A 12951-nucleotide genomic window follows, 5' to 3' on the forward strand; every position below is an offset into this window, starting at 1 on the left:
CGCGCGCACGCTCTGGGCCTCTGGCATCGCAGCCCCGCCGGGGTATGAGGCCAACGGCGACCGGGGCGGGACCGGTGGCCCAGTCCTTCCGCATCTGTTCCTTCCTGTCTTTTCCGCCTTGGGCGGTCGGATCCCGGGCCGGGGCCTAGCGCCCATCTACCTTGCCGAGGCCATTGTGGCCTTGTACATCATAGGCCTCTGACCCTTCCACCCAGGTGTCCAGGGTCTGCTACTCCCGCACCTGCTGGGCCCTCACCGGAAACCCAGCCTACACTGGGTCACCTGGCTCCTCGGTTCCCAGGCAGCTGGGCACGCCTCCCAGTCAGAGACAGACCTGGCCAGGGTTGCGGGTCTCTAACAGGTCTGCGGAGCACCAACCTACATCCTGCTCTTGCTTCCGGAGCGCCTGACCTGGGCTGCCACAGGCAGGCCTCCAAGGGCAGAGCCTGAGCTTCTGCTGATGCAGACTTCTGGGACTCTGGGGCTGGGGATCAGGTTGCTACAGTAGCCACCGATAAGGCTCTGGGCAGGTGTGGACCGCCTCTGCCCATTGGGTATGGCTGCTTTCCTGAACAGAACCCTGGTTAGAACTTGATGGCTGAGCCCTGGGGGTTGGAGGTAGGGTGGTCAGTGTGGTGGCCCCTGCTCTGACTGGCAGGCTGATGTGGCTGTCCTTGCAGGCTACATCTCTGCCTTGGCCTCCTGTGAGAGCCACCTGGCTGCTTGGTTCAAACCACAGCTGTCCACTCCCTTCTGGACCTGACCCCAGGGCTCATTTTTTTTTTTTTTTTTGTACTGGGTATCAAACTTGAGCCCTTGTGCTTCTGAGGCAGGTGGCGGAACCACTGAGGACTCTTGTTATTGATAGCATGCACCTCTGATGCTGAAGACAGAGTTCATATCTTCATCCTTCTCTATAGGGAATGGGAAAGGGGACATTACTAGAACCCCTGCCATGGGTCCTGGTCTCCTGTGAGCCACTACCACACAAAGCTGATAAGAATAAAGATAAGAAATGAGGCTGGGTGTGGTGGCGCACGCCTGTAATCCCAGCACTCTGGAGGCTGAGGCAGGAGGATCGCTGTGAGTTCGAGACCAGCCTCGGCTACATAGTGAGTTCCAGGTCAGTCTCAACTACATAGTGAGACCCTGTCTCAAAAAACAAAACAAAACAAAACAAAAAAACAAGAAATGAAACTTAGAGAAGAAGGTGGGTTTTGGGCTTGAACAGTGCTGCTCTGGGCAGCAAAGACAAAAGCACCCTGAGCTTGCCACTAGTGGGTTCATAGGGAGTATCAGATGTCTTCCAGAGGGCAGCAATAATCTTAAATTGATAAGGATCTTATAATTGAAGGAAGCATCAGATTCTGGGAGGGCTATGCTAATCCTACTATGATGAGAATCTTATCCTGATGAAGATCTTAGATGAGGAGCTTAAATTGATTAGAATGATAAGAGCAAAGGGTAGGTGGAATGGATTAAGCTGATAAGGAATTTGTCCCTCCCCAGTTGAAACCTTTCTCTTTTTGTATTACTACTCTGTTCTCAACCAGGATGTCTTCAATTGATGTAATCTTGCCCTTGAGTGTCACAGCTTTACAGGACTACTGAGGCATCAGGCAGCCCTAGTTATAATTTAATTTTGAAATGATTTTTTCCCCAGGATTATGTAGAATGGCTCCTGATGCTCCTCTCAGTCATCCCCGTGCTGTGATGCTCTCTGACCCCCAAACCTCATACAGTCTGCTGGGCTGTATGAGAAAGCTGGGTTGTAGATACTCCTGTCTGCTCTGTTCTTTTTTGGCCTTGTCTCCTGTATCCCCACGTGGAGTTTGGCATAGCAGCAACAGGAGAGCTCTTCTTGAGCAAGAGGAGAGGACGACATCTTTGCTCAGGGGAGTGTGATACAGGACACGTGCATGTAGGCTGGACACACAAGGGACAGGTCAGAGGCCCTATGTGGAGTTTGCTTTTCTGTTCTCGCCTTCCCTCCCTGGCTTAGCTTGGGGTGAGCAGAGCACTACAAGTGGGCTGGCCCCTAGCTTCCATGTGACAGGTAGAGTGGGTAGCTAGACAGCTGGCCCTGAGGCTGTGGGAGCCCCAGCTGATCCCAGCTGTACACGTCCCCCGCCAGGTGGGCATAGGTGTGCAGGGGCTGCTCTGGGGCTTCCTCTAGCCCTGTGTGGGATGGGAAAGGAAAGACCATGGTTCTTTTTTCCTTCATTCAGGGTGGAGGGGGTGAAGGGAAGGCTTGGGAATGGGGAAAAATAAGAACCAATAAGCTGGGCGTGATGGTGCACACCTGTAATCTCAGCACTTGGGAGCCTGAGGCAGGAGGATTGCTGTGAGTTCAAGACCAACCTGGGCTACGTAGTGAGTTCCAGGTCAGTCTCAACTACATAGTGAGAAAAAAAAAAAAGAACCACTGTAAGTCATGTAAAGGTACAAGATCCCAATAATGAATGTAACTGTATTGTATACCTAAAATGTACCAATAAACTTAATAAAGATAAAAAAAAAAAAAGATGCTGTGGGGCCGGAGATTTAGCTCAGTGGTTCTGTGGCCTGCCTTGCAAGTGCAAGGACCTGAGTTCAAGCCCCGGTACCAAAAAAAAAAAGATGCTGAGCTCATAGGCCCAGTTGCATCATAGGATGCAACAGGGAGCACCCCCCCCACCCCAGGAGAGCACAGGCTGCCTCGGGGTTCCCAGTCTTGCCCTCTGAATGTCTGTCCCATGAGTGACAATCACAGACAGTGCCTAGCCATGGGGAAACTGCTGCCTGAGCAGTGATGTGGAAGGAAGGCTCAGTTTTCTGGAGGCTGGGCAGGGCTGGGTGGGGCAGCCCCACACTATGACTTCCTGAGCTCTGATCATGGACCAAATGAGGTTCTCCCCACTTCTCGTGGACGGTCCTTCCTCTCTGTCATTCCCTGGGAAGGCCACTCTTGTTGTTCTCGTGATGCAGTCCAGAAGGAGAATAGCACAGTTTGTGGGCTGCTGTGGGGCAAAAGCTGGGCTTTGGAATCAGGAGAGGAGTGTGTGGAGGTCTTCAGGTCGGTGTCCAGATGCAGAGCTGCTGCACAGGTCAGAGTGCAACGTGAGAAGAAAGTTCCGGAAGTCCCCAGGGAATTCAGCTCTCATGGTAATTTTCCTAAGAGAAGCAGAGCAGCCCTAGCGTCTACCGACTGACACCTGTCAGCTTGGTGCTTGCCTTCCGTAGGCCACTGAACACCTTGTATCTGGAAGCACTATGTGGTATTTAGTGTTCTACGGCCTCCTCCTGGACCTGTGGATGGAGGCCTTGCCACAGCACCACAGCCTGTCCCATGAACACGCCACAGGGCACATGCTGTGGTGTTGCCATGCTCCTCTCTGCAGGGTCCCTGCCAAAGAGCAGCTGGACCAGGTGATAGCCACCAGGGTGCCAGTCTTGCAGCTTGTGCTGGCCACTGGGAGAGAAGGGGGAGCTGCCACTCCCACGTGTTGTATCCAGCAGGAAAAAGGCCCCTCCCAATGTGCCCATGGATGCCCCTTACTTTTCCTTGGGCAGAACTGAAAGCTGTGATCTGCCTGATCCAGGGAATGTGAGAAAGTGGAAACCTGGCTGCTGCTAACAGCATTGACCAGTGAAAATTGGCTGTCTGGGGGCTCTCCCAGACTGACCTGCCTCCAGCTGAGAGGCAGAAGAGTATCCCCACCCCCACCCCCGGTACTGGGGCTCCAACTCAGGACCTTGCACTTGTGAGGCAGTTATGGCGCCACTGAGCTAAATCCCTGGCCCCAACAGAGGGGTATCTTTAGGCAGTTTGGGGAGGAAGTGGCAGGCAGGCTGTTGGCAAGCCCTGCCTCTCCATTGTACCTGTTGAGAGTTGCAAATGAGAATTCCTCTTCAGGAGCCCTGAGCCTGGGCCCCTGGGCTGGAATAAGGTGGCCCTGTGTTCCTTTTCCTGAATTCTGGGAGGCTCCAGCTGGACAACTGATGGCTTCAGTGAGGCCTAGACTGACGTTTTCACCAGTGCCCCTGTGCGGGGCTCCTGGTGAGTGTAGGATTCAGAGTTGCTTGGTGTCCTACAAGTGAAATCACAGCATGTCTACCCTGAATCAGCTTATTGTTTTATTTGTTTATTTACTGGTACCAGGGATCGAACTCAGGTCCTTGTACATGCGAAACAGGTGGTGGAACCACTGAGCTAAATCCCTGGCCCTGAATCAGCTTATTGTTGATGAGGGTAAGGATTGTTTGTTTTCCCATCTCTACCCCAACATTTGTCAAAATATTTTATATTTACCAATCTGATGGGTTAGAGTGGTAAATAAGGCTTCCCCTGACATCTGTTTCAGTTATCCTCTGCTATGTAAGAGCCACCCCAAGTGGCCAATGGCAGAGCACTTGCCTAGCATATGTAAGGCCCAGGGTTCAACTCCTAACTCTGTAAAAAAATAAAAAAGGCCAGGTGCGGTGGTGCATACCTATGATCCTAGCACTCGGGGGCAGAGGCAGGAGGATTGTTGTGAGTTCAAGGCTAGCCTGGGCTGCATAGTGAGTTCAGGACCAGCTTGAACTCTGCAGCTAGACCTTGTCTCAAAAAACAACAAAAATTCAGTCAACCATTTTGGTTTTGAGAGTTAGGCACTGGGATAATGGAGGTCAGGGTTCATTTTCAATTTAGTGCTATCAATTGGGGCACCTGATCAGTGTCTGTTGGCAGAACCCAGGCTGGAATGGGGACTTCCACACCCCTTCCAGCATTCTTGGTGAATGCCAGCATCCTGAGGGCTATGGGACTAGGTGGGTGTGGCCTCTCCATGAGGGAATCTTTTCTGTGCCTGTCTGAGTCTTTCAGAACATCCTCTCTTAGCCTATCCTTCTCTGAGCCCAGGCAGGAACAGTTTACTCTGGGTCTGGGAGGGCCTGGTAGAAGTAGAAGGGTTCCAAATCAGGGCCGAGGCTGAGCTGAATGGAGGCTCAGGGCAAAGAACAGGACAATGGTGTGAAAGCAAGGGCCCCTTCTGGGCGGGCACAGGGGCCTGGCAGCCATCAGTGGGGTGAGGTGGGGGCACTTGGGGCTGAGGATCAGCCAAGGGTTACTGAGGGAAGCCTGAGGCACCATAGGTGGCCAGCAGGAGCTACAGGAGGGGCTGATCCCTGGGTACCAGGGACACCAGTGTTCCTCCTGCCAGGTGGCTTTGTCGGAAAGGTGGAGCCTGACTCATCTTCCCCTCACATGACTCTGGTCAGGTCTGGGAGAGGACCAGGGGGGAGGGGGCACTGCAGGTTGTCCATCCCTGGATCCCACCTGATACCTGCTTGGGTCTCCTGCTGCGGTGGCATTCTGTGGGATTGGTTCTCCTTTGTGACCTGCTTCAGTTGTGCCTGGTCATATTCAATGGTTGCCTGACCATAGTGTGCTCTGCGCCAGGCAGCTCTGGGGAGTGAGGGACTCGGTTCTGCCTCCAGTGGTCTGGGCACACCCCCCCCCCTGCTTTGGGGAGGACTGAGCAGTCTCTGGGCAATGGGCCCAGGAAGTCAGGGCTGCTCTCCTGGGTGTCAGTGACCTGCTCGGGCAGGTCTGACCACATTCCTGCAGCTGAGAGCTGGCAGTTGGCTTCCTGGGCCCTGAAGGGGTGCCTCCCACTTAGCTGACTTACATCTTGCATCCGGAAGGTGGGGCATCCCAAGTATTTCCTGGGGCCTGAGTTTTCAGAGGTCTGGCTGGGGCCACAATTATCTACTTGGATGGAAGTTCTGGGATCCCATGTGGATCACAGGGCAGATGAAACTCTTTTCCTGTCAAGTCCCTTCCCAGCCTGGCTCCCTGGGAACTCCCCAAACCAGTATGCCTGTAAGGTGTTCTTGAGAAGGTGGCAGGCTGCTTGCTTCCCAGGCCCTGTACAGGTGGGACTCCCTGTTTCCTGGGTGCTTCCAGCCTTGCTGAACTGTTCAGAGGACAGGAAAGGGCCCAGACTGGCTGGATCTGACACCTGCCTTCTCCTTACAGCCATTCGGGTGACCTGCACAGGATCCTGTGGTGTCTCCAACAAGGCCAACGATGTGGCATGGGTGGTGGAGGAGAGCTACTTCAACAGCACCTTGTCTCTGGCTGACAAGGGTGAGTCTGGAAGCCAACCCCCACCCCAAATAGTGACCCCCAGAGCAGCCCTTGCCCTTAGCGGGCCCTGTCTGTTCCCCCTCTCCACAACTGCCTCTTGGCTTCTTATGCTATGGCCCTGGTGGAGTTCTCTTCCCTGCAGCCACTGCCTCATGGGACTGGGTGGCCGAAAGGGACCATTCGTTTGTCCTGCTGGATCTGTATGTCCTCTGACCCAAGTGGAACCTGTCCCCCTTCCCAAACTGCTTTCCCCTCCAAGGGCTTGTTGGTGGCTCTTGGCCAGGCTATGGCTGTGCTGCTGTGGTGCTGGAGAGAGACAGGGAGACCAACAGCCATGTGCAGCATGGGCTGCTTGCTGTGCCCACTGCTGTCCTGGAGCTGTGGCTGGCCCATGCCTCCCAAGGCCTGTCCCACCTCACTCCTGTCTCTGCAGGGAGTCTACCCACAGGAGAGCACAGCTTTCCCTTCCAGTTCCTGCTCCCAGGTGAGAGCTGGCCTGGATGGGTGGTGGGGACAGTGGCTCTGGGACAGTGGGTTCGGCAGGCAGAGGTGCCAGGTGCCAGTCTCTGCTCTCTGCTCAGCCACAGCACCCACATCCTTTGAGGGTCCGTTTGGGAGGATTGTGCACCAGGTGAGGGCCACGATTGACACGCCGAGATTTTCCAAGGATCACAAATGCAGCCTGGTATTCTACATCTTGAGCCCACTGAACCTGAACAGCATCCCAGACATCGAGGTGAGAATGGAGCAGTGGTCACCATGGTGGCCCCTACCCTTCAGGGGTATGGAGAGAGCCAGGGCATCCAGGGTAAGGTCTGGAAGCAGCAAGCAGCAGCCTCTGACGGAAGCAACTGCTGGCACCTGGGGCAGGGCTGAGTGGGCCCATCTAGTGCCATAGGCATTCAGCTTGTGCTCACCTGCCGACCCCTCCCTGGCCCTCTCCCCCAAGCAACCCAACGTGGCCTCCACCACTAAGAAGTTCTCCTACAAGCTGGTGAAGACGGGCAGCGTGGTCCTCACAGCTAGCACTGATCTCCGTGGCTATGTGGTGGGGCAGGTACTGCGGCTACAGGCTGACATCGAGAACCAGTCTGGCAAGGACACAAGCCCCGTGGTGGCCAGTCTGCTGCAGGTCAGAGCCTCCTCTGCTGCTTAGGCCACCGTTACATAGGTGGGGGTTGCCAGCCCACCCTGGCTCACAGGCTGATTTTCCCTCAGAAAGTCTCTTACAAGGCCAAGCGCTGGATCTATGATGTGCGGACCATCGCAGAAGTGGAGGGCGCTGCTGTCAAGGCCTGGCGGCATGCTCAGTGGCAAGAGCAGATTCTAGTACCTGCCTTGCCCCAGTCAGCCCTGCCAGGCTGCAGCCTCATCCACATCGACTACTACCTGCAGGTTTGGTGCTGCCGTGGGCTGGGAGGTGAGGCCGGGTGGCCTTGGCACTGGCTCTTACCACCCCACCCTCCCCAGGTCTCCATGAAGGTTCCTGAAGCCACTGTGACCCTCCCAGTCTTTGTTGGCAATATTCCTGTGAACAGAGTCCCACTAAGCCCACAGCCAGACCCAGGGCCTCTTCCAGGAACCTCATCACCAGTGGTACCCTCTGCACCGCCCCAGGAGGAGGCTGAGGCTGTGGCTGGTGGTCCGCACTTCTCTGACCTGGTCTCCCTCTGCACCAAGAGCCACTCACAGCAGCAGCCGCTACCTGCTGGCTTGGGTTCTGCGCCTGGTGCCCTGGAGCCCTGTGCTCAGGATGGTAGCCCTGCCCCCAACTCTCTGCACCCTCCCTTGTGCGTCTCTATAGGTGCTACTATCCCCTACTTTGCAGAGGGTTCAGGGGGCCCTCTGCCCACCACCAGCGCCTTGATCCTTCCCCCGGAGTATAGCTCGTGGGGCTACCCTTATGGTGAGTGCAAAGGCCAGTGACTGGGGTGGCAGGGTGGCGGGGTGGGTACGCCACAACACCCTTACAGATCCTACTTTGTCCCTCCAGAGGCTCCGCCGTCCTATGAGCAGAGCTGCGGCAGTGCCGATCCTGGCCTGACCCCCAGGAGCTGACCCTCCAGAGCTGACCCATGCTGCCTTCTCCAGCGGGCCAGGCCTTTGCCCTGGGATAGGATACCCAGGGCCTCGTGCCTTTGCTCTCTGCCTGGCCCAGCCACTCAGGACCCGCACCTGCCCAGAACCAGCTTCTCCTGGCTCCCCAGAGTCAGCCCTCCTTTTTCCTGGGGGGCTGGGGCAGGGCGGAAAGGGCTTGGAACTTGGAGGGACTGTAAATAAAGCGCTTTATTTCTGAAGCTGGGCAGAGGCCCACATGGGCATAACCCACCCTCAGACGCCCTCCACCCTCCTGTGTGGACCTCCGGCCCGTTTCCTGGTCCCGCCCAGCCCCTCCCGTCCTTTCCCCTCCCACTCTCCAGCCTTGCCTCTCTGGTACTGACAGTCCTGGAGATGCACTCTGTCCAGTTTGAGGTGCACTCCGGCTTTCTGGCTGCCACTCATCATTCCACACCCCAGGAAACTGTGGGGAAAGGGCTTGCCAGACCTCCGTCACCGGTAGAATTCTACCCTTGGGCCTCAGGGAGCTACCCTGCTGGTGTAGCTTGTTTGTCAAAGATTGTGGGCACCACGTGCAGTTTGGTGGGGGCATCCTGGGCTTTCCTGCATCTTGTAGGTGGGAGGGATGCGAATGCCCTGGAGGCAGCTAAGGTTGACTGGGTCCAATCCCAGCCAGGATCCAGTGCAGGGTGATGGTTCTTGGTGTGTTCACTCTAGTACCTTGGCTGTGTAACAGGCACATCAGCTCTTGGGGATGGTCTAGTGCTCTCCTTCACCAGATCTTCACAAGTAGAGGACAGTGGACACAAGTCTGCCACACAGCTGTCATTCCCAGGTTGTGGCTTCCATCTTCTGGTTGGCAATGTAGTCTTTCACTAGGCAGATACGTGCAACACACGGAACAAGTAAAAGATGAGTACTGGAGAACAGCAGAAAATAGGCTGCAGGTGGTACAGCCCACCTCCTAGAAGTTGGGCTCTCACCTCTGGCCAGCTGTATAAGCTTGCTGGTGGTCAGCTCCCTTGCTTTAGTTTACTTATCAAGTGTGGATAGGGGGCTGGGGATGTAGCTCAGCCACACAGTGCCTCCCTGGTAAGTGCGAGGGCCTGAGTTCGATCCCTGGTATAAAAAGTAAAAAATAAATAAATAAAATTAAAATGTGGATGTGCACAGGGACTGCCTCTCAGGATGTGAAATACATAGCGTATGCAGCTGCCGGGTAGGTGATCAGTGACTATTGGAGGCTAGGCAAGTCTGGCTGATGGGAAATGGGAATGGAAGGCCTTACCATAGGCTACTTCTGCTGTGCTCATTCACAGTCATATTTCCTTGGTAAAGGGTTTTCCCCACATTTTAACTCCACACACTCATTTAACAAATATTTATTTTGTTTCTTGTATGCAACGTATTGTTCCAGGCACTAGGCACACAAAACTGGAAAGAAGTATGTCGAGTATGTGCCAAGTAAGGGTGTAGGAGAGTCCGGGTTAGAGCCAAGTAAAGCAAGTGTGAGGTGCCTGTCTTAGTTACTTTTCTCATTGCTGGGACAAAAATACCTGACACCCACAAGTTAAAGGAGGAAGGGTTTATTTTAGCTTGCAGTCTGGAGAGGTTTCTGTCCATGGTCAGTTGGTATGAAGGCAGAGTGGCATCACAGAGGAGAAATAGTTCATGACATGGCAGGCAGGAAGCAGTGAGGCTTGCTCTTTATTCCATCCAGTCTACAAGCCTATTCGTGGCACCCATACCCAGGGTGGGTATTCCCATTATCCACACTGTGCTAAGCCAATAGTGGACTAATCCGATTATCACACTTTAGATCCAGCCACCTCTGAAAAGCCCTGCCTATGAGCACATGAGGAAAGTTATAGCAGTGTTTTTTTTTGTTTTGTTTTTTGTTTTGTTTTTGTACGGGGGGGGGGGATTGAACTCCTGTCCTTGCACTTGCAAGGAAGGCGGCAGAACCAGTGAGCTAAATCCCCGGCTCCAGCCCCAACGGTGTGTTATTTTTAACAAAGAGGGAGAGGGAAAGCTTTTCTGAAATGTCTTAAGAGGCAATGATGGAAAAAAGATAACAAGGATGGTAAGGAAGCCAGCTATGCAGACACCTGAGATAAAGGATTCTGGGAAGGGACAGGCGAAGCGGGGATGACCCGGTGTGGTGGCACACACCCATAATGCCAGCACTCCAGAGGCTGAGGCAAGAGGCTCCCTGTGAGTTCGAGGTCAGTCTGGGCTACATAGTTTAAGGCGAGCCTGAACTGCATAGCAAGACTTTGTTTCAAAGAAAGAATTAAAAAGAAAACAGCAAGAGATGGAAAGGCGAGTGGGGATGGACTTCCGTGCCTGTCATCAGTTGCCCTTAGGAAACTTGGCAGGGCTGTGTGTTTTCTTCTTGATCTGTGTGCACCAGCAATGCCAGAGTTAGTGGAGTCATTTTTCCAGTTTGTCTCCCCTCGAGACTGAGCCCAGACTGGCTGTAAAGATTCAAGGCTTCCTTCTTGTCAATGAGAACTTCAATTTCACTTTGTGCTTTTCCTCAAGTCCCAATGTCAGGAGAGACAGATCTGTTAGAGAGCAGATAGCCTGAGACAGTGTATGTGGTGCTAGATAAGCTGTCCAGTGAAGGATGTTTGGGCTGCAGTAAGGGCCTTGACCTGTGTATAGCAAGCCTGTGCCTGGCAGGAAGCTTGGAGAAACCAAGGAGAGCTCATCTCCGACCTGAAGTACTCCCCAGTCAATACCCCTCCCCCTATCTGGAGACTCCCCCAACAGGGCAACTTTTCTCTCTGGGACCCTGCCTCTGCCAGAGCACCCATTCCTAACCAGAGTCCCCCTGCCCCATCTGTGGTACTCCTCCGTGCTGGAACATCCTGTTGGCTGGATCACCTCCCAGCAGGAGTATCCACTCCACCTTCACCCTCTCACTTGTGTAGGAGTAACTTCCCTGACTAGAACACTCCTTCTGTTGGGACATGCTTCTAACTGGGATCGCTTCTCCCAGCTGGGGCATTCCTCCTAACCAGGGAACCCATCACTCTAACCTGGGACTCTCCTCCAACCACAATGTAAGTGAAACCCCCGATCGGGACATCACCATAGGACACGGCTCAGGATATGTGCCTTCTGTGAAAGCCAAAGTCAAAATGAGCATGGGTCAGAGTTTAGGATCTGAAGCCTTGGTCTCCATCCTGGCCAACTGACCAGAATGCCAATTTAGAATTCGAGGTTACTGCAGGCCCCCTCATCTGCAGGGCATATGTCCTAAGCCCCTCAGGGGATGAAACCACACAAGAGTACCAAACCTTATATATACTACATGTTTTGTTATAATAAAGTTTAAATTAGGCACAGGAATAGAGTAACAAAAACTAGTAACACTGCACTGTAATAAAAACATGTGAATGTAGTCTCTCAAGCTCTTACTGTCCTGTACTCCCCCATATGATAAATGATACAACACCTGTGATGGGATGGAGTGAGCAGGCACTGGGACAACACACTAGGTTGCTACTGACCTGTCGGTAAGCCAGGAGGATCTCCGGCTTTGGGTGACCCCAGGCCACACAGCCATAGGGATGTCGCTGGATGGACTCTCTGATATAGACAGCTGGGATTCTCGATAGCATCCCCCCCCCCCGAAAACCTTTTGGGAGACCATTGTAATTGGAAAGTTGTGTCTTTCTCTTTAATTTATCAAAGTATTACTGTAGAGGCTTTGGTCCTTGAGCAGATACTATGAGCATAATGCATTTTGCCCTTCCATTTCTGTGCAGTTGAAAGAATTAGAAAATTTTGGTTATGTCCACAGTTAGGTCTGCTAGTTTCTTTCTCGTTCACTGCAGACAACTGTTTTATAGAGCTTTCTCCTTTAACTTCAACACTGCCAGAAATGTAGCCTCAGCTTCTTCACCGCCAGAGGCAGCCTCTGCAGTTAAGTTTTGTTTCCCAGTTCAAATCTATTTCTGAGTCTGTGCCACCACCACCCTTCCCTCCTTTCAGAAGCTCCCTTGTGGAAATCTTGGTGTAGGCTCAGTACTTTCTCGCCCAAACAGCACTCAACACGTTTTCTATTCTATTAACAAATTTAATGCTTTTTCCATCCTAACCAAGCACATCATGCACTGTGGTCCTAACTTGTAACGTGAGGTATGAGGGCAAAACTAGCAGACTTTTTTTTTTTCTTTTACAATTTCACGGATGCAAGATTTGTTCTTATCAGAGGTTAGCAACCTCAACAGACTTTTTTTCTTTCCTCATTAAGAACTTTCACCTTTTCACTTAAAGCACGTTACAGCTTCTCTTTGGCACAGTTTAGTCGCTTGGCATCACCATTCTGGCGCTTTGGGGCCACCATCAGGCAAGCTAAGTGCCACGGAACCGAACTCCAAGGCACCACCTCAGCGGGTGGTGGCGACCCGGGGCGGGCAGCCACCGCGCTGGAGGGAAGGACGTTCGCGCCGGCCGGACAGGACGGCGAGGCAAAATCCGCTACTCAGAAGGGCGCACAATTAAAAAGCTAGGGACTGCTTCTTTCTAGAATTTTCCATGTAATATTTATGGGCTGCGGGTAATGGGGAGGAAGAATGGGAGAGAAACTCCAGCCACTACAAGTCTACTGCACGGTTTCTTCAGGCACTTCCGAGCCTTACAAGCTCGCAGGGCGGCAGCACCGCGGGAGGACTCCAGCGCGCAGGCACCTTCCGTCCCCACGCTAGTACGCAGGCGCCAAAGCGGTTCGGGCCCTGGTACACAGGCGCAGCGCGAGTGTGCGCGCAGGC

At 53.5% G+C, this 12951-nt stretch overlaps 1 protein-coding gene across 1 annotated transcript in view; it reads left to right on the forward strand.

Annotated features, from left to right (window-relative positions):
* Arrdc1 (arrestin domain containing 1) overlaps positions 1 to 9744 on the forward strand; it is a 10792-nt gene extending 1048 nt beyond the window's left edge. The window contains exons 2-10 of the mRNA XM_033759011.1: positions 216 to 361; positions 3381 to 3517; positions 6002 to 6112; positions 6546 to 6596; positions 6694 to 6848; positions 7062 to 7244; positions 7331 to 7507; positions 7583 to 8018; positions 8106 to 9744. Coding sequence (XP_033614902.1) covers positions 216 to 361; positions 3381 to 3517; positions 6002 to 6112; positions 6546 to 6596; positions 6694 to 6848; positions 7062 to 7244; positions 7331 to 7507; positions 7583 to 8018; positions 8106 to 8170 — 1461 coding nt within the window. The 3' untranslated portion in view covers positions 8171 to 9744. The remainder of the gene's footprint in view (positions 1 to 215; positions 362 to 3380; positions 3518 to 6001; positions 6113 to 6545; positions 6597 to 6693; positions 6849 to 7061; positions 7245 to 7330; positions 7508 to 7582; positions 8019 to 8105) is intronic.
* The last annotated feature ends 3207 nt before the right edge of the window (positions 9745 to 12951 follow it).

The sequence above is a fragment of the Fukomys damarensis genome, unplaced genomic scaffold (genome assembly GCF_012274545.1).
Source record: "Fukomys damarensis isolate Sample0158 unplaced genomic scaffold, DMR_v1.0_HiC HiC_scaffold_36, whole genome shotgun sequence".
Taxonomy (NCBI): domain Eukaryota; kingdom Metazoa; phylum Chordata; class Mammalia; order Rodentia; family Bathyergidae; genus Fukomys; species Fukomys damarensis.